This window comes from Rutilus rutilus (genome assembly GCF_951802725.1).
Source record: "Rutilus rutilus genome assembly, chromosome: 8".
In the NCBI taxonomy this organism is placed as follows: domain Eukaryota; kingdom Metazoa; phylum Chordata; class Actinopteri; order Cypriniformes; family Leuciscidae; genus Rutilus; species Rutilus rutilus.
Genome location: NC_140222.1, coordinates 23,998,680 through 24,020,515, shown reverse-complemented (window position 1 = coordinate 24,020,515; position 21,836 = coordinate 23,998,680). Strand labels below are relative to the sequence as shown.

General features: G+C 35.1%; 1 protein-coding gene across 1 annotated transcript; it reads right to left on the bottom strand.

Moving 5' to 3' along the window:
* Positions 1–8: 8 nt before the first annotated feature.
* aox6 (aldehyde oxidase 6) lies at positions 9–21,476 on the bottom strand. Its single transcript, XM_084416250.1, has 35 exons — positions 21,291–21,476; positions 20,964–21,021; positions 20,254–20,350; positions 19,859–19,967; positions 18,910–19,036; positions 18,769–18,830; positions 18,292–18,369; positions 16,647–16,727; positions 16,301–16,445; positions 16,040–16,132; positions 13,913–14,064; positions 13,343–13,436; positions 10,761–10,870; positions 10,507–10,691; positions 9,975–10,137; positions 9,817–9,906; positions 9,347–9,516; positions 8,457–8,583; positions 8,236–8,358; positions 8,044–8,140; positions 7,836–7,960; positions 6,802–6,935; positions 6,620–6,707; positions 6,397–6,483; positions 6,067–6,258; positions 3,770–3,997; positions 3,564–3,659; positions 3,361–3,489; positions 3,104–3,178; positions 2,399–2,451; positions 2,092–2,206; positions 1,934–1,999; positions 1,028–1,216; positions 613–780; positions 9–495 (listed from the first exon to the last, which is right to left on the bottom strand). Exons 1-35 carry the CDS (start codon positions 21,339–21,341, stop codon positions 433–435), a joined length of 4,020 nt encoding a protein of 1,339 aa, XP_084272376.1. The 5' UTR covers positions 21,342–21,476; the 3' UTR covers positions 9–432.
* Positions 21,477–21,836: the final 360 nt, after the last annotated feature.

The following is a 21,836-nucleotide window of genomic DNA, read 5'->3' as shown; positions in this document are numbered from 1 at the left end:
ATGAGGAATAATGTAATTCACATTTATTAAACTTGTCAAGCTGTCAAAGAAATCATAAATGTTAAGTGTGTTAATAATAAACATAACTATAAATTGGTCTTGAGACATGATTGCATGCAGAGCATCTTTTGTCTGTTTTTAGTTTCAGCAAGCAGCTGATAATAGTTGGATGTTAAATCAGGCAACTGTAAAATCATAAATGTTAAGTGTGTTAATAATAAACATAACTATAAATTGGTCTTGAGACGTGATTGCATGCAGAGCATCTTTTGTCTGTTTTTTGCTTTAGTTGATTAGTTTCGGCAAGCAGCTGATAATAGTTGGATGTTAAAGCAGGCGACTGTGAAATCATAAATGTCATGTGATTTGATAAGAGCAACACAACAGCTTTGAGTGAGATAAAAATATAATAATAGGATGATGTTGTTGTTTTCATATGTCCAGAGCCCATGGCTGAGCTGGTCCAGAAGTTGATCCAGGTTCACTTTGTGCAACCTACCAAAAACAAAATTATATTACTTTTATTCAGGTTTAAAACATATTTATCTTTAAGGATTTGTTTAATATAGATTTAGACACTTGAGCACGAATGGGTTACTGTAATTCTCATACCATCTTTGTGAAGTGTGTGGCACAGGCCAGACATGCCCGCTCTGGGGTGGCAGGGCTGTTTAGCTGGAAGGGGCCAGTTAAACCTGCATCATTTCGGGCTGCAGTCACAGCGTCTTTAATAGCAAAGAATACAGAACTGCCCAGGAACAATGTCGGTTCTCCGATCCCCTAAAACAAGTGGGAAAGTGCACCACAATCAGAAAGCTTTAGTTTGCAATTATGTCACATCTAGATCAGATCTAGAAAAGCAAAAAAGCAAACACTAAAAATGTATACGAAGTCACACAAAAATCTAAAATCAGGTTTGAATGCACTTGTAAGTGAACCACAATGGTTCCACAAAATCAAAATAAATTGACTTTGTGAACCTGGGAAGTGCATATATCCAAGGAGAAGATGAGTGAGAGTGAATCACCTTTGATGAATAGATGGCATGAGGGTTGGTTGAGCCGGCTAAAAGGTAGACATTGAACTTCAGAGGGACGTCACAAAAGGCCGGGATCTTGTACTGGCCTGGTCCACGTGTGTACAGAACACCAGATGGAGAAAACTTGAGCTCCTCCATGGTGTAGAGACCCAGACCCTGCATGAACGCTCCCTCAATCTAACACACATACGTATTATATGAATAAATACATATATACGTACTGTATATTGTAGGATAGTCTTTTCTGCTCGCCAAGGCTGCATTTATTTGATCAAGAATACAGTAAAAACAGTAATATTGTGAAATATTGCAATTTAAAAAAGCTGTTTTCTATTTGAATATATTTAATAATGTAATTCATTCCTGCAATGGCAAAGCTGAATTTTTTTATGCATCATTACTCCAGTCTTCAGTGTCACATGATCCTTCAGAAATCATTCTTATATGCTGATTTGATGCTCAACAAACATTTCTTCTTATCAATGTTTAAAACAACTTCATATTTTTGTGGAAACTTTGATTTAAAAACAAAAAAAGAGAACTTTGAACAGTAGTGTTTATGGGTCATTTGGCTATATATAAAGTATAATATAATATAATATATAAATGAGGCAAACAAAATTATTAAAATGTTTAAATTTGAAAAATATTATGATAATTATGAACTTAACTAATACAATTATTACAAAATTATAATTTTTCTCAAAATGTGCTCTTGGACCTGACACAAGGGGGAGCTAACACTTCTTTTATTCTGGTACAGTTACTGGACAATAGCTAAAAAACCTAATTAATCAGATATATCTATTAACCACTCATTTTTAAATTATATATTTTGGTATTTAAAAAGGTTAATTTCTACAAAGCGAGGGAGCATCATAAAGAACATCTTACCTGACCAATGTCAATGGACGGATTTATACTTCTGCCAATATCAACAACAATATCCGTCCTCAAGGTCTATGAGGAAAAGACCATTTTACACTGATTAAACAAACAGCAGAACATGTACAGTATATGCCCTAAATCTTCTGCATCATATCTGCATTTACCCTGTACTCTCCGGTCAAACAGTCCAGCTCAACCTCACTGCAGCACACGGCATACGTGAAGTAAGCGTACGGCTTGCCTTCCTGCTTCTCCCAGTCCATGTCTAGATCATGACCTCTGAAAACAAACAAAACGCTGAAGCATCAAACAAAACCTCCATGTTTTGTCTAGTTTTAAGCCTTTGTTCTCGTCTTTGATGATTCACTGAAGATCACGCTGTTGAAAAACACTCTCAGCTAGCACTTTTATGTCTCAAAGTACATTTAGAAAACAAAAACACTCCTTTTAAAGGACATTTGGATGATTTACCTGTAGAATCCTGTGGCTGACAGACTGATCTTCTCCAAAAATGCTGTCATTATCTTGAAAGACATAATTTAAAGCAAATTAATAAAAAAATAAAAATAGATAAAATATAAAAAAAGAGTGATGGAAATAAAATAATAACAAAGCAATAAAAAGTAATTAACATGGTAAAGTCCCTGTACACATGACTTTGAATGGCTTATTGCTTTTATATCATATTACTGTTGCTGCTGTTATTAAATACACCAATTAAATAAATGCATTGCATAAAAAAAAAAAAAAAAAAAAAAAAAAAAAAATTATATATATATATATATATATATATATATATATACTGTATCCATCTTTTTATATATATATATATATATATATATATATATATATATATATTTTATAATTATATATATATTAAATGTAATAATTAAATAGTCATTAAATAATAATCACAATGAAAAAATCTTCCACCAAATAATATAGTTCATTAACCGTAAATGATATTATGTATAAATATCGATGATAGTATAGATTTTTGCATTAATATAAATAAACTCAGGTTACAGGTTATTTCACAACGGCTTTGAACGTGGCTGATTCAATCAGGTTTTAAAGTCCGAACTATCCATACAGGATATTGTAGAATTAATTACTGTATCCATCCTTTTTATTTTGCATCAGAAACGAGAAATTTGAATAGTTTGTCAACTTTACCCAGTTCTGCCATGTTCCCCCAGGATTCTTCTTTCTGATTGGCTCTAGTCTTTTGTACAGTATTTGGCAGGCATCCTGCAAAAAAAATCATTTTAACAATCCTAAAAATGGACATTAAAAGCATAAAAAGGCCAAACAATCAAAATGCATACATTTAATGATTTCTTCAAAACAGACAGAAGACATTAATCCTTCAAGATCAACAAATTATGTTGTCCAATCTGATCTGGTGCTTGAAAATCTGCTGTTCGATATACCTGCACAGCCATTCCATTGGCGTCGGTACCAAAAGACGCAGCAGACGGGCAGGTATTCGGGACACACTGTGTGCTGGTTTCAGAGATGTGGATCAAAGAAGCAGGAATATTCAGCTCTCGACTCGCCACCTGTGAGAAAACATGAGATCAGCCCAAAAACTCTCAAATGCTTGCAGATCTGTGCAGAAAGCTGGAAGTGGTACCTGTTGGATTTTAGTGTGTATGCCTTGACCCATTTCCGCCCCACCGTGGCTCACTAGCACAGATCCATCCTTATAAATATGCACGAGAGCTGCAGCCTTTGTTATAAACACACACACACACACACACACACACACACCAAAAGATCATTTGGAGTTCATTTAAAATAACTTAAAAGTCTCAGCAGCATGTTTTAGGTTACAGTAACCTGGTTGAGGAAGGCTTCTGCAAACCCAATGCCATATTTAATGGGTATTATGGCAATTCCTCTCTTTTTGTACTGGTTCTGCTGGTTAAAGAGATTGATGGCCTGCCGTCTCTGACTGAAGGCAGCTTTTTCCATACACTCGTTCCAGCAGAGCACGAGATTCTTTGGGTCAAACTCCATCTTGTAATGAGTGAGGGAAACTTCCTTGTACATGTTTATCTCCCTGATCTGAAATAATGAAAGATAAATAGATAAATATTAGTTTCCATATCAGCAAAGGCTATATTAGTGACAATCAATAAATAAATGAATACATACATATTTATTACTATATCATCATATTCATTTCCATAACAGCAAAGACTATATTCATGACAATAAATAATAATTAATTTCCATATCAACAAAGGCTATATTCATGAAAATAAATATTAATTTCCATATCAGCAAAGAATATGTTCATAACAATAAATACATAAATATTCATTTCCATTTCGGCAAAGACCATAATTCATGACAATAAATAAATATAAATTAATTTCCATATCAGTAAGGACTATATTAATACAAATTTAAATAAAATAAATATTGTCGTATCAGCATAAAAAGGCTAAATTAGTGATAATAAATCAATGAATAAATGTCAATTGTCATATCAGCAAAGGCAATGCTATATTCATGACAATGAATCAATGAATAAATAATTAAATAAATAATCATTGCCACATAGCAAATGCTATGTCCATGCCACTAACTAACTGTTAAAAAACAAATACATATATGTTCATTACCATATAGCATCAAAGTTTGTTTATGACAAATTTAAAGTTGACAATCAATCAATCAATCAATCAATCAATAAATAAATGTCATATCAGCAAAGGCTATATTCATAACAATAAAATAAATAAATAAATAAATGAATAAATGGATAAAAATGCATTGCCATATCAACATCAAAGGCTATTTTCATTTTTCATACCAGTAAACAAATAAATACATATTCATTAGCATATCAGCATCAAAGGCTATATTTATGACCATTAGGGATGTCCCGATACCACTTTTTCACTTCCGATACCGATACCGATGCCGCAGCTTTGGCTATTTATTTTATTTATTTTTTATACCGTGTATTCTCTGTGTAAATCCATGCACCGAACGTACGTTCAGTACGAATACGTACCGTTCCACCCCTAATGGGTATCGGATAAATTTTTTTCTCCCCTCCGATATCCGATCTAGCGTTTTGGGCCAGTATCGGATTCGGCACGATACCGATGCCGTGGATCGGATCGGGACATCCCTAATGACCATCCATCCATACATCCACGCATCAATAAATATCAGATGGTATCAAAATTATATGATATTTTTATGCCCGTAAATAAATGATGAAAGGAAATATACAGTGCAATGCATAAGTGAATACACCCATGCTAAAGTTGACTAAAAAGAGGAATAAAAAATCATATTTTGGAAATTGAACTTAATGCCTTAATTAAAAAAATTAGGAAAAATCCAACGGACATAAGTGAGTACACCCCTATGTTAAATTCCCATAGAGGCAGGCAGATTTTTATTTTTAAGTATTTTTTTATAAATTTTTTTTTAGGATACTATGCATCCTGATAAAGTTCCCTTGGCCTTTGGAATTAAAATAGCCCCACATCATCACATAGACTTCACCATACCTAGAGATTGGCATGGTTTTATTTCAGTTAGCCTAAAAGCTAGTTTAATTTGCATTAAGAGATGATCTTATGGAAAGTACCCCATGCCAATCTCTAGGTATGGTGAAGGCTATGTGATGATGTGGGGCTATTTTAATTCCAAAGGCCAAGGGAACTTTATCAGGATGCATAGTATCCTAAAAAAAAAATTATAAAAAAATACTTAAAAATAAAAATCTGCCTGCCTCTATGGGAATTTAACATAGGGGTGTACTCACTTATGTACCATGTATTTTAAGGAAGAACATTTATTTATTTACGATACATTATTCATTCACAAAGAAAATTGGTGTCCTTAAAGGTTGGATTTTTCCTAATTTTTTAAATTAAGGCATTAAATTCAATTTCCAAAATATGATTTTTTATTCCTCTTTTTAGTCAACTTTAGCATGGGTGTATTCACTTATGCATTGCACTGTACATATAAATATTTGAAAAAATGCAAAATATACAGTGTATATATTGACACCAACAGTTCATTAGCTCAATCAATAGTAATATATTAAGTATAATGATGTAAACAAGCCAAAAGCAAAACATTTTTTGTGACTACATGACACCGACCTCTTCAGGTAGACGGCCGAGTTTAAGAGCAACATCATCGATCATACTCTCAATGACCAGCATGCACTGGGGCACACCGAACCCTCGGAATGCAGTGTTGGAGGGCAGGTTGGTCTTGCAGGCCGCCGATCGCCCACGCAAGTTTAGAATATTATAGGCGTTATCGAGATGTAGGAGGATCTTCTCGACGACCTGGCAGAGTGAAATATAAGAATAATGATACTGTACAAATTCTGTAATATAGCCTACGTTCTCCAATGTTTTTCACAAAGGTGTCTGCAGTGACCCTGAACATGTAGCTTCCACTATTAAAGCAGGAAGTGATCTCACCAGTACGGACTCATCTGCTGTGTTTCCGGAGTTGGCGTAGTACTGGAAATCGGCTGCTGTTATCCTCCCGTTATTCATAAATCCCACCTGTTGGAGTCAAAGTCAGAAACATGCCAACATATAAGTAAATTAAATAAATAAAGAGTAGCTAATAAATATACTAATAACAGATAATAAACATTCACAGTAATTTTTTTTAATAAGTGTTAGGAAAACCACTAGCCTTATATTTTCCCCACACTGGGTGACGCCCTCCGGTTATCAGCATGTCCTCTCCTCTCTCTAAAACACATCGTACTGGCCGTCCAGTCCTGGAGAGAGAGATTTAATATTTAATATCTAATTTAAATAAATTATTGTGAATCTTTCATTCTGATGATTGGGGTCCGACTTATTTCGACTCACTTCCAAGCAGCAACAGCAGTGATAGAGGCCAAAATGGCAGTTTTGGTGACTTTGCCTCCGAAAGCTCCGCCCAGTCGCTTAATGTGACAAGAAACGCGATTGGACGGGATTCCCAACGTCTCAGCTACCGACTCCTAAAACAAATCGGAACAAACATACTTTCTTGTACATGTTTATCTCCCTGGTTTGCAAAAATAAAGTAAAATAACATAAAATAATACAAATGTAATAAAATATTTTTTAAAAAGATATAATGAAAGGAAATAAATGAAAACAAAACAAAAAAATAAAGTTTCAGCTACTGACTCCTACAAAGAAAAGGGAAAAAATTATTCTACATGCTAATCTCCCTGATTTGCAAAAATAAAGTAAAATAAAATCTAATTCATAAAATATAAATAATATAATAATATTAAATAAAATAAAATATAAAGACAAAATAAAAAAAGTCTCCACTACTGTATTATACTTTCTTGTGCATGTTTATCTCCATGATCTGCGGAAATAAAATAAAAATGTAATATAATATAAACTGTTAAATGTATAATATAATATAATGTCTCAACGCGTATTAAATTTGTCACACGAGTTTTGTCTCATCTGAACACGACGCATTAAGAGCCGGGGAGTGAAAACTTTTTGAATTTGAAGATGAAGGTCAATTGTAGTTAATTTGTCTTCTGGGAAACACGTAAGTATCTTCTGTTGCTTCCGAAGGACAGTACTAAATGAAAAAAAATTACGAAAAATTTGGACATCTTCAACCTGTTCAAAAGTTTTATGCATCGTGTTTCCTTCTGGAGTATCAGTGAATGTTTGAACCTTTTTTTATTAGTTGTGTTTGACTCCCTCAATTGTCCTCATTATTGGCCGATAACGATCAGCGCCCAATCAATCGGAGCATCCTTAAATATAATATAATAAAATCTAAATAACATAAAACAAAATATAAACAAAATAAAGTCTCAGCTACTGACTTAATCATAACATAATGACATAATCATTTCTATATGTAACTGATCATAATAACATACTTGCGTAAATGTAGGATGCTGAGTGGACAAATAAACTTTCATCTCCTTCTCTTCCCCAACTGGAATGACCAGAAAACTCTGTGTTTCCATGTAGAAATGCTCCTGTCCTCCGATCCGAATCTCTCCTATGAAACACGAAGCCGCATGTTATAAAACATGAATCAGGTGATCAGTGTGCTTGATCATGGATACGGCAGCACAATCTAACCTTCAAACACCTTTTCAGCCTCTCTCAAAGCCTTTTCCACATCTCCTCGCTCAATCTGTCTTTTAGGTAGAAAGAAAGACTCTTTCTCGATGGCCTCCTGAAAACAAGAAGATCCAAGAACAGCTCTTTAAGAATGGATCTTGTTAGACGGGAATAAAAATGAGCAGATCATTTCAGATTATTTCTTCTCACCTCCACTGTGAAGATGCGATCCTGCAGATCTTCATAGCCGATCTTCACCGCTGCCGCCCCACGTTTAGCTTGAGCTTTGGAATCTGCGACCACAGCACAAACCATCTGACCCACACAGGTCACCTGAGGACACAAAGGAGAATACGATTGCAAATTTTGTATGTAATTAAAATTCATACTTCAAAGAAATGCCTTACATAAAAAAATTATAATACACAGACCTCATCTTCAGCCAGCAGTTCTTCATCAATGCCTGTGAAGGTTCTGAACTTTTTCCCTGGTATGTCTTTGGCTGTGATCACATCCACCACACCGGGAAGCTTTAGAGCTTCACTAAAGTCAATATGACTGTGACGGCAAGACAATACAATCATTTAGATGTGAAGGTACTCGTTTTAACTCAAAAATCCATTGTCATCTCAGTATCAAAGGCAATTTTTTTACCATAACTTATTGCAGTTAGCATGAGATTATATCATTAGTGGATAGCTGATGCTGAAGTCGCCATGATGGATGAATGAATGAATGAATGAATGAATGAATGAATGAATGAATGTTCATTTCCATATCAGCAAATGAAACTGATTCAAACTCATTCACAATAAAAAATAAAATAAATTAAAATGTTATCATCAAAGGCTATATTTATGGCAATATAAAATAAATACATACATGCATACTAATTGAAATATCAGCTTCAAAGGCTATATTTATGACAATAAATAAAATAAATAAATATTAATTGCATATCAGCTTCAAAGGCTATATTTATGTCAATAAATAATTAAATATTCATTGCATATCAACTTCAAAGGCTATACTTATGTCAATAAATAATTAAATATTCATTGCATATCAACTTCAAAGGCTATACTTATGTCAATAAATAATTAAATATTCATTGCCATATTAGAATAAAAGGCTATATTTATGACAATATATAAATAAATAAATAAACATTCATTGTCATTTCAGCTTCAAAGTCTATATTTAAGACAGTAAATTCATTTGCTGATATGTAAATGAATATTCATTCATTCATTCATTCATTCAAATGATTGCACACATAGATTTCTAACCTTTTTTAAAGTTAAAACTGCATGCATCTTACGTGATTTTGGCATGTGGTCTGGAGCTTGTCACGATTGTGAGGAAAAGTTCACCATCGGTGTGTGGTAGGTCATCACAGTACACCGCCTCTCCAGTAGCCTGACTCAGCGCAGACCGGTGCATCTTGGGTCGGCCCACAGGATCTTGAGCTGGCTGACCCTCCAAGACATTCTGTACACATAAAACATTTTCTTTTAATAGAAAAATTAGCAGACAAGACAATAAAAGATGTGTAGAGAGAAAGGAAGCAGAAACAGGAAAGTTGCAACTGGATTCGAACACAAATTTCCCATATGAGAACCACGAGACCATGATTTTGCCAATTACATTGCTTTTACGGACAGCTACAATGAAAACAAACGCACACCAGAGATTGTATAGTGTTTCGTAACGATATTTATGACAATAAACACTTAAATAAATATTCATTACCATTAAAAACACACACATTGGAGGATTGTATAGTGTCACCTGAAACTCTTGGTAGCCAGGCTGAATGTGTTTAGGAAGAGGCTGAATTGCACTTTGCATCTCTTGAGGTATTTCCATCTGAGTCACATCCTGTAAAAAAAACAAAAGGTGTAATAAACTACGTCCATTTGATAACCATCTCCAAAAGTCGTTCATACCTTTTCCTTCAGGTAACGGAGGACGAGCAGGTGGAATTTAAAAAGCAAACTCAAGGTCAGGGATCTGCGGAAATCCACCTTCCCGCCTGGAGCCGACGGCCCAAGTTTGATCTCATCAACCAGCGCGCTGTACGCATCACTTAACGTTGCCTCCTCCCAAGGCCTTGCAAAAAAACAGTGCAAAGTCCTTTTATGCTTTTTTTACATTTTCAATCTTCTTTAGTTTGTAATGTTGCTGTTTGAAGTTGAAAAATGTCTGCAAATTTAAGTCACTCCAAACAGAGTTATTCTCTATATCAGTGCGCACCGTTTCTGAACTCCCTTAAACGCCTCGATTGTCGAAACGAAAGAGTGGCAAGGGACACACAAATCGGATCTCAACTATTGCGATTCACAATGTGGACAGTCAATAATTTTAGATCGGATTCCAATCGGATGCACAAATAATCAGATTTGGACTGACAATGTGAACGTAGCCTTAGTCCCATCCAAGAGGAAATGCGGCTCAAAAAGATGTACATTTGTGTCCTACCTTCCTAGAATCTGTTTGCACACGTGGTCAGCGCTGAGGATGGTGGCTCCCACACCACCGTAATAAATACTGATCTCCTTCACTACATTTGAGTTCTCGTTGAACCAAACGCGCATCCCAGCGTTCACCGTAGCTAGCGCGTTCTCCTTACGCGGGGCGTGTCGGAAGGCATGGATGATCTCATTCTGCCAAAAAAAAAACATGATCCTTTAGCAAACAATGCGCAAAAAGCTAGTCGATGGTTCATTTCTTACCTGTCTTGTAGCTGGAATGAAAACAGACAACACTATCTCATCTGGCTTCAGAGCCGTCTTGGCAAATCCAAGGAAAAAATCTTTATCGATAGGCACCCTCCTTCGTCCATCTAGTAGAAATTGAGACGCGTGTCAAAATATCCTCCTCGAGGAACATAACTACTTTCAGAATTAGGGCTGGGTATCGATTCAGATGTTACAATTCGATTCGATTTCGATTCACAAGCTCTCAATTCGATTCGATTTCGATTCTCGATTCGATTTTCGATTTCGATTCTCGATTCGATTTTTCGATTTCGATTGTAAATTAGATTTCGATTCGACTCAATGAATATTTAATACAAATCCTATATTTATTAAAAAAAGAAAAAGAAAAGAAAAGTGAACATAAGTTTTCAAGTGTTTAATTAATAAAAATAAATTAAGAGCTACAAACCTGTATATTAAACTCTTTTTATTTTAGGTACAATTGGGTACAGTTAAAACAGAACCCAACTCTATATTTCAAATGCATACAATGAATAGACAGGATTTGAAAAATTGATGCTGAAAATTGGACAAGTCAGAACAGTCACATGTCTTTATCAAACAGGTTAACAATCCTCATAAACCCATATAAAAACATTGCATATAATTTTTATCTGTGCCCTTTCTGTCTAACAGCTAGGCTATATACAGAAATTGAATAAAGTTATATAACAGTCTGCGGTGCATTAATTATAAATTATATATAGACTAATCAAAGTTACAAAAGTTCTTTAGTCAAGAGCAGTGAGTGTTTTTGTCTGTTCCCTTTGTTCTTTGATTAACTTTAACGGCAGAGATAATTAGTGGCTACTGTGTACTGTCCCTTTAAGACCAGCCGCTGTTCTCAGAGACGCGGCTCTCACACACGCCTCGTTCTTTCAAGAGTCATAACTGCTCTTATGTTATGAAAATACTCAACAAAAAGACATTTTGGCATAATTGTGTGTGTTATTGTTCGTTCAAGAGCGAAAGATAACTCTATTCTGGGCTGTCTTGTGCGCACGCACGATATCATCGCAAGTTGTTCTGTGTCGCAGTCAGGACATTCACAGGCAGCGAGCTCTTTTTTGTCTTGTCGCGCATGAATGGTTTAAAAGCGTTTGCATGAATAAGATCTAGTGTTACATGAATACATGTAACACTAGCCAAAGGATGACCAAAAATGAACAGATGCTGCATTAATTGTGTTAAAAGCCCAACATTTTTTATTTCATATAAAATCGCAGCATTTTGCGTCATATAGCCTAATTGCTTATAGGCTTGACATCGCGATTGCGATATGATTAAACGTTCAGCACTAGTTGAGGTTATTTTATGATTTAGATAAAACTAACCTAAAATCTCACAGCATTAGCTATAAAATGGAGTTTGCAAGCCTATGAACAGTGGAGGAAACCTACTTGGGTAATATATTAAATAAAGATGGAAAAAAATCGATTCTTGGCGTTTGAGAATCGATTTTGAATCGACCACATTTTAAAAAACGATTAATCGAAAAATCGATTTTTTTGCCCAGCCCTATTCAGAATTAATGCAAAATGTGACATTTCTGTGGTCTGAAATATTAGATATCATCTAGAACTGGTTTAAACAAAATGACACGTTTAGACTTTATTTCACTTTAGTCCACATTAGACATTCTACTAACTATAACTTTGCAACTACATGTCAACTAACTCATTATTTTGAGTAACTATAAGTTACTTATAGTCAGTAGAATGTCTGTTGGCGGCAAGCAGGGCAGGGCCGGTCCTACTCGACCCACGCCGAGTGGGATTCAAAACGGTATCTTTGGCATGGTAGGCGGGCGTACTAACAAGTACGCTAAAGATCACAGTCTCTACCTAGTAGCTAGTGCCCCTCTTGAGGCCAAGGGAGTGAGGTTTACTCGCAAAGCTCTTACTAGCTGGCCTCCGCTACACTCACCCCCTAACCTCACTCCCATCCGGGTCACGGCACCAAATGTAACCAGTCTTACTCAACCCGCTCTGAGCGGGATTCAAACCGGTGTCTCCGGCATGGGAGACGGGCGTTCTAACAAGTACGCTAAAGATCGCAGTATCTAGGGACACTCGCTAGTGCCCCTCTTGAGGCCAAGTGAATGAGGTTTAAACACACAGCTCTTACTAGCTGGCCTCCGTTACACCAGTGTTAATGAGCGCCACATCAATCTTGAGTCCCATGGAGGAGCTCCGGTAGGACAAAAGAACCAGGACTGGACTTTACTTTGGTGTTTTGTTTTAGTTTATGCGGCAGTCATCCGTGAAGAGCTGCCATTTTCCTTTCAGTTGTTTTTGTTTATTTTATTATAAAAGTTATGTTAAACGTTCACTGGTTCGCACCTCCTCCTTCCCTGAGCCTTTAACTTCGTTACAGCGGACCATCAGAATAAAGTGTCAGCAGATATTAAGCAGACAGTCTACTAATACTCTAATGATTGGTATTTGACATGTAGTTGCAAAGTTACTCATAGTAAGAAGAATGTCTAAAGTGGATTATTGAAATAAAGTGTTACCTTACACTTTACAACTTTTAAATAATTAAAGTTGGCTCACCTTTAGAAAGTGCCACTAAAGTGCATCTCCCAGCAGCTAAGACGGGGGTCAGGTCGGAGTTTGGATATGCGCTTGCAATATTGCCGCCCAGTGTCTACATATTTCAACAAACAAAATAATATAAACACACACAAAGAAAAATACTATTAAAATAGCTCCTTTTTGATGGCGTACTTCAACAATCAAATAATCTGAAGAACTAAAATGATTAAAAATAAAACTAGAAATGACAAAAAAGACAAAAACATGACAAAATTGATAAAACAAACTAAAATAAAAGCCATTTCAAAACAGTAATAAATACTATAATAGCATATCATTAATACTAAAATAACTTGTTGATTCTACCTTAATTTGGCAATTCAGTGCTCAAATATTAAAATTCTATTATGTATTATGCTTTATTTATTATTGATTTTACCTTAAATATCTTTATGATACCTTTTTTTTATTAGTTTAGTAGTTAAAATGAGGCCAGAATGAGGTTTTGGAACAGAGCATTAGAGACTGAGAAATATTTGTGAGTGTAGCAAGAGTGACGTTGTGCATTCAGGGTCTGTTTACACTTACAGCCACGTTTCGGATCTGCTGTCCACCCACAAGGTTTATCTGCAGCAGAAGAGCCCGAAACAAGTGTGTGTTCTCCGGCGGGAAACCATTTATACTTCTCTCCAACACACTCTTTAAAACAGACATACTGCACCCTGCTCCAACACACACACCTACAAACACAAAGCATTCATTAATGCTACTTAAAGGTGAAGTGTTGTTGTTGTTTTTAAAATACATTCTTAACCTGGTTTATTGCTCATTGACTACCATTAGTATGCCATTCATGGGTTTATCTCCCCCAAAAGTGTAAACACTGAGCCTCCCAGGCATCATAGAAACATTGAGAGCGCTCTGCTCAGATCTGTCAATCTCTTTCCACCTTAACCTAATCTAAAACACAGCTGGTTAGGATAAGCGAGACATTCGCGTTTGCTCTAGACAGAGTGTCACGCTGTGTCCGAAATCGCGTAGGACAACTGTCTGAGTAGGTACTACATTTGAATTTACTTCACGAATGTTAAAAAAGTACACTCTAAGTACAAATTAAATTTGCACCTGTATTTGTGAAGTTTCAAGTTGGGGGAGGCGCGACATGCAAAAGGGGCGTTTTCGAAATAATATGCTTTATTTTTTTTTAAGTTCGCAAGGTCCTACTAGTTTTGCAGAAACTACATCCTTCACCTTAAAGGACAGACATGCAAAATATCGAAATTAGATTTTTGACATTGTTACATTATAAATAATTTTCTAAATATTTTATCATTGTAGTGATATATCCACAAGATGGTTTTATCGGGTTGCGCTATTCTTGTGGCCAAATATTTTTTATATATATTTTGTACCCTTGTGGAGTGCTGTTCTTGTTAACTAAAACAGTCCCACTTTATATATTTAAGTGTCTTTAACAACTAAGTACTAACATTTAAATAAATTATTTGATACAATGCACTTACTGTGTACATAGAGGTTTTGACATTGTTTTTTTATTTAAAAATGACTGCATGTAATTACAGCTGTTATTAATTTCTGTAATTACTGTACATCTATAATTACACCTTCACACCTTCTTAACCCAACCCTTAAACCTACCCATACCACCAAACCCGTCTCGTGGTTACACTTTATTTTAAGATGACGTAGTTACATTGTACTTAAATAAGTACTTACTATAAAGTTACAGTTGGGATTATGGTTTGGTTTAGGTTAATCTCTTGTAATTAAGACAGTTGTGGACTGTCCGGGTTCACGCCTCACTCAGGACGCCAGGACTTTACACAGATGCACATTTAAGTTTATGTCTTTTATTTTTACACTCAACACTTGCACCCACACACACACACAACACATCCATGCCCACTACACTACTGATACTGACATTCACACTCCATATTTGGTTCTGTTGTTTAAATTTGTGTTAGATACACAATAAACGTATGTTTTGCACCGTTTGTTTGTGGCATGGTCTCCTATCTATTGTTATGGCCCTGAGTCAGTCATAACAAAGCATAATTTACTGTTATTACTATAGTAGGTACATGTAATGTGTAACTGCATCACCTGGCTTAAAATGTTACCTTACCCGTATCCCACCTCAATAGCAGCAAAGGTGTAGCAATAAACACAATAAGTACATTGTAACTAACTTTTTTTTTATGTAAGTATATAGTTAAGGACACCTAATATAAAGTGTTACCACTAAAACTATTACAAATACTTTTTGTTTACAGAAATAAATATAAAATATATTAAATGAAAAACTTAAATTTACAAAACTTAAATTAAAATAATACATAATATAAAAAACAAAAATGTATGTAAAACAGTTATACTTCACAACAAGGTCCCATTAGTTATCATTAGTCAATGCATTAATTAACATTAACTAAAAATTAGCTATACATTTGTTACATTTTTTTTGTATTAATCTTTGTTAACGTTAGTTAATTGTTCATGGTTAGTTCATGTTAGCTCAGCTTAAACAATATTAACAGAAAATTAACTAAGATTAATAAATGTATTTTTCATTGTTAGTTCATGTTAAATTACATAGTTAACTAATGTTAATAAATGGAACCTTAATGTAAAGTGTTACCAATAAAACTAACTGGAATAAGGTTAAGTTCAGAAGTACTAAATCACACATACCCTCTGATCTCTGGGTAACTTTGAATAGTTCTGGCACTCGTGTTGGTGATATTATTACAGGATGGAAGATACCCTTGAACTTCATGTCCAGACCTGAATAGAATAGAATAGAATAGAATAGAATAGAATAGAATAGAATAGAATAGAATAGAATAGAATAGAATAGAATAGAATAGGGGAAATGTCATAGTGACCTGATAATGCTGAATTAGCACACAAAAATATATGAAGAGTTTTTTAGGTTTGGCCACGATTTGAAACCTATGTTGGTGTTGCCCATGACAAGAGGGGCTTGTGGGTAATCAGCCTTCAGCTGAAGCAGCTCATCTAGAGATCCAGGGCTGATCCAGGTCATTCTTTCCCCACAAAACTTCTGAATGGTTTGGTCCTTAATCTCTGCCATTCTCTAAACACAAAAATAGACTGTGAATTTATGGCATATATTTTTTAAATGTGTTGTTTAGTTGATAATAGCATTTTAACTTCTGACAGACGAAGCCTAAAATCAAGTGAATAATAAACTAGAGCTGAACGGCGACCTTTGTTACAGCTTAGTCATTGTTACATAACCGAAATCTAGTGAAGACGAATGAAGTTTTGAACAAACCATGAGTTCAGGGGGAAAGATCAAATCCTGGGTGGGGTCGAAGGGGAGCAGGTCCTCTTTACGAAACAGTTCTGGATGACCCTATTAAACACAAAAATAACTATTACATCATTCAATCCACTAAGCGCAAGTGATTTTTAATTAGGTTTAAATGCATCCAAGGTCAAAAAACACTTTAATTTTCTCACTTCTTTTCTCAGCATGTCTGAAATGGATTGATAAAGGATTTGGTCTCTCTTTACCCCTCCTTTCCGGGAGCATACTCTGCTCTGATTGGTCAGATGGCTCAATCTGTTGTAATTGGTCTACTCTTTACTGATTGGCCCGATGACTCAGTCTGTTGTGATTGGTCTACTCTGCTCTGATTAGTCAGATGGCTCAATCTGTTGTGATTGGTCTACTGTGCTCTGATTGGTCAGATGACCCAGTCTGTTGTGATTGGTCTACTCTGTTCTGATTGGTCAGATGGCCCAGTCTGTTGTGATTGGTCTACTCTGCTCTGATTGTTCAGATGGCTCAATCTGTTGTGATTGGTCTACTCTGTTCTGATTGGTCAGATGGTCCAGTCTGTTGTGATTGGTCTACTCTGCTCTGATTGGTCAGATAGCCCAGTCTGTTGTGATTGGTCTACTCTGTTCTGATTGTTCAGATGGCCCGGTCTGTTGTGATTGGTCTAATCTGTTCTGATTGGTCAGATGACCCAGTCTGTTGTGATTGGTCTACTCTGCTCTGATTGGTCAGGTGGCCCAGTCTGTTGTGATTGGTCCACTCTGCTCTGATTGGTCAGATAGCCCAGTCTGTTGTGATTGGTCTACTCTGTTCTGATTGGTCAGATGGTCCAGTCTGTTGTGATTGGTCTACTCTGCTCTGATTGGTCAGATAGCCCAGTCTGTTGTGATTGGTCTACTCTGTTCTGATTGTTCAGATGGCCCGGTCTGTTGTGATTGGTCTAATCTGTTCTGATTGGTCAGATGACCCAGTCTGTTGTGATTGGTCTACTCTGCTCTGATTGGTCAGATGGCTCGATCTGTTGTGATTGGTCTACTGTGCTCTGATTGGTCAGGTGGCCCAGTCTGTTGTGATTGGTCTACCGGTCACAGTGCATGTCGGAAACTAAACGCCCATTACTATATCTGAATTTCAGCTCCAGAGCTTCCTCAGCACTGGATACACAGTAATACGAACAATAACGATGGTGTTGGTTTTACAGTATTAATTCGAGCTCGAGCCCTCATCCTTGGAATTGCATGCAAAGTAGATTTTCTTTCACAGTGCTGAAAATAGCATCTTCTCAACATGTCGGCAACACAAACCAAACTCTTCAAGGCCTCGGCTACAGTGTTTGAGCGTGGAGCAAAGTAGATGTTGCTCGTGGGCAGCCAATGAAGACCATAAACTGGCATTATGCATATTTGTTACATTTAAGATTTTATACTAGAATTACTGAAGACTTGTTTTGGCAGTTGAGAATCGGCTTTTGTGAGACAATAACTCCATTTATCTTAAACCACATATTTATATGTGTGAGTGTGCGTGTGTTTTTTACTGCAACTAAAAAGTCAAAGTCCAGCAGTACAATAAAATAGGACAAAAGTGAGTGCAATAAGTTTACTAAATTAACCCTGGTCAAGATGAAGATACTCACATTCTCTATGGGCTCCACGGATCCATTTCCATTGGCCAAACTGCATGCGGTGCCATTCAACTGACAACAGTTTTCACTCTACAAAAATAACAGAAAAAGTTTCATGTTCGTACACACACATGCACATGTAATGCAACACACAAATGTCAGTTAAACCTCAAGTGGAAGAAAAAAACAAAAAAACAAAAAAAACAGAAAAGCGTTTAAATGACTGTCACATTGTAACATGCGGTTACCAGATTGTGTATCACTAAATGTCAACCACAGACCAAGATGTTTAAAAAAAGAAACAAAAATAAAAAAAATTGCATAAAAATATGTGGAGTCATAATGGGTCGCTTTGAGATGAATCAAGAATATTAGACATGGATGTGCAGCTACAAATCCATAAAGGGTCTGGAATGTCAAGTAACATGAGTGCCACATGATTCAGCAGCTGAAACGAATCAAATAAAGGATGAATCTGGAGCTGTTCACCTCACAGAAGGTTCTGTAGCCATCAACGATTGGGCGGTACCCTGTGCACCTGCATAAATTACCTGCAATAGGAACATTCGTGATTGGTCAAAAGGTTCTTAAGGTTTTAGTAGATTTAAAATCGTGTTTGTGTCACTGTACCAGCGAGACCCTCCGTTACATCTTCCAAAGTTGGCTGTGGGTTGTTTCTCAGTAATGCATACATGGACACCACCATCCCAGGAGTACAGAACCCACACTGAGACCCATGAGCCTTTGCTATACGCTCCTGATGAACAGAACACACATATACTGTCAATGATGTGTTAAAGTGTCCATGTTGACTATATACCCTGAAGTAAAAAAAAATATATATATATATATATATATATATATATATATATATGCACACATATATTATGTAAACAAAAACTTATGTTAGATGTGATTAATCACAATTAGAATACATAATTTTAAATCTCATAAATAAATAATAAAAAATATATTTTTGTTTAGATAAATATTTGTTATATTTCTATTACAAAAATTATGTTAATATGTATATATGTATATGTATATATATATATATATATATATATATATATGTGTGTGTGTGTGTGTGTGTGTGTGTGTGTGTGTGTGTATGTATGTATAAATATATATATATATATATATATATATATATATATATATATTTATACATACATTACTTATTTACTTCATTTTAATTTATATTACTCTTTACTATACTATTTTAATTATAATCAATTGAGAACAAAAAATATATATATATTATCATTAAATGCAATATAAATTGCATTTTAAATGTTGCTGTTTTTTTTATTAATTGGTGAGAAAAAAAATTAAGCATCATGCCACTGACCTAAATGCAAACTAGGATGAAAATCAAGTTATGATCAGATGATATCTCAACTGTCTGTGATTTAATCTCATAATCAGGATTGAGTGTAATCTATATTCAAAAATGATCTCTGAACTGGCAGTGATCTAATATATTAACCCGGATTATAATCTGTCTGCATACTAATTTCCTGATCTGGATCTCATAATCTGGATTGGGCAAGTATAGATTATAATGTGAATCCGATACCTGGACCGGGTGTAGTTTGGTTTTGGTGCTTCCGATGCCTTCAACGGTCGTCACTGCCACTCCATGAAGTTGGCACACAGGAAGCAGGCAAGCATTCACCGACGAATGACTGGCCAGTGAAGAAGAAATATAGCTTCTTACATGCATTCGGGAGTGATTTATTATGATATTTGAGTAACAAAAACATATATATCGAAAAGCGTAAATACTATTTTACAAAGCATACAAAGGGCTATCTTCCTTAAGAAATCTGACTAAACAACAGCCTAGAATTTGAGTTTGAATCTTGATTTTCAAGTGTGAAAAGTGGGAGAAAAAGAGGAGTACTATCATGGGTCAGACCCATTAATAAAACAGTGTGATGAAAAGAAAAAAGTAGAGAGTGACTGAAATACTTGATGCTCTTGGTCTGAGGGTCGTATCTGGACACCATGACGGTACAGGCTCCACATCCTCCTCCACCACAGCCGTACTTACTGCCTGTTAACCGCACTGAACACACACACACACACACACACACAGTGCAAAACTAAACAGTTAAAATAAACCAATAATATTCAGAATTGCAGATTAATCTCCTCTAAAAATTATCCACGGTATCACTTCAAAATTAACATCAACAAACCGTATTATGTTACATAAATATGACTTATAAATAATAGATAGATAGATAGATAGATAGATAGATAGATAGATAGATAGATAGATAGATAGATAGATAGATAGATAGATAGATAGATAGATAGATAGATCAGGAAAGTTTGTTATAATAAATAATATTAACATTATAATGCTAATAACATTAACATATCTTATTAAAAAAATATAGAATCATTCAATTATAATACATATACATAGTATAATATACCATATAATTGTATAATATATTATACAAACATATATCAAATGGTTAGCAATGTCAGGAAAGTATAGGTTATTGATATTAGTATTATATATTCACACAATCATACACAAACTTTTTTTTATTTGTTAGAAATGCCAGGAAAGTCTAAATTATTAATAATGCGCACAATACAAATTATGAATAACCATTTATAATAATAACAATAACAATATGCACATTTATTAAAACATGTAAACATACATTTCTGCCTCAGATAAGACAGCAACATAGTCTCAGGGTCTGGGTTCTTCTCCATTATCTGTCAACAAGAAGCATAAACATATGTAGATTACATTCAATGCATGCAGATTACTATTATTTTAAATATCTTTAAACAGATTCTAATCACAGTCTCTGTTCAAATTAGATTCAATGCCTTTATATGAGCCAAGTAGATTGAACTTGACAACAGGTTCACGACCAAACAAAGTCTTTACAGTTTAACAGCCTTTACAATAAACACATGACCAGAATTTCTGGGTAAACAAAAATTACGTTGATTAAAGTTCTATTATGCGCAATAAGCACCTTTTTCCCGTTGACATAGAAAATCAAGCCATCGTTCCTTTGTTCAGCCATTTCCTCAAATTGTATGCTCAAATCAAACAAACTGAAGCAGATCTGCGGACTGTATCTCCAACAGGGTGAATGCAAGAGTAATCGCTCGAGTTCTCTGCAAACTGCAAAGTGTAGAAACAGAAAGTAGTAGAAAGGTTAGCAAAGGCGGAGCTTATCTGATGAAAGTTATTAAGTTATCTTTTATGTTATTAAATACGACGAGTTTAAATAATAATTTTCATGTTTCTCTTCTTTGTGTATTTTTGTAGTTCAGTGCTATAAGGTGTCCCAGTATACTTACAACGCTACTGTTACTTTTCTCAGCGCTGACTGGTTGAACCAATAACAGCAGTTTGTGATTACGGAATACGTGTTTTAAAAATAATTTTATAGAGACTGCTTACATTACTGGTTTTGTTTACATATCAGGTAACAATTCGTAAAATTATTGGATTAAAACTATTATATTTTAGTACAAAAATACATCTAATAAGAAAAAAACCGTTGAGCCGACGA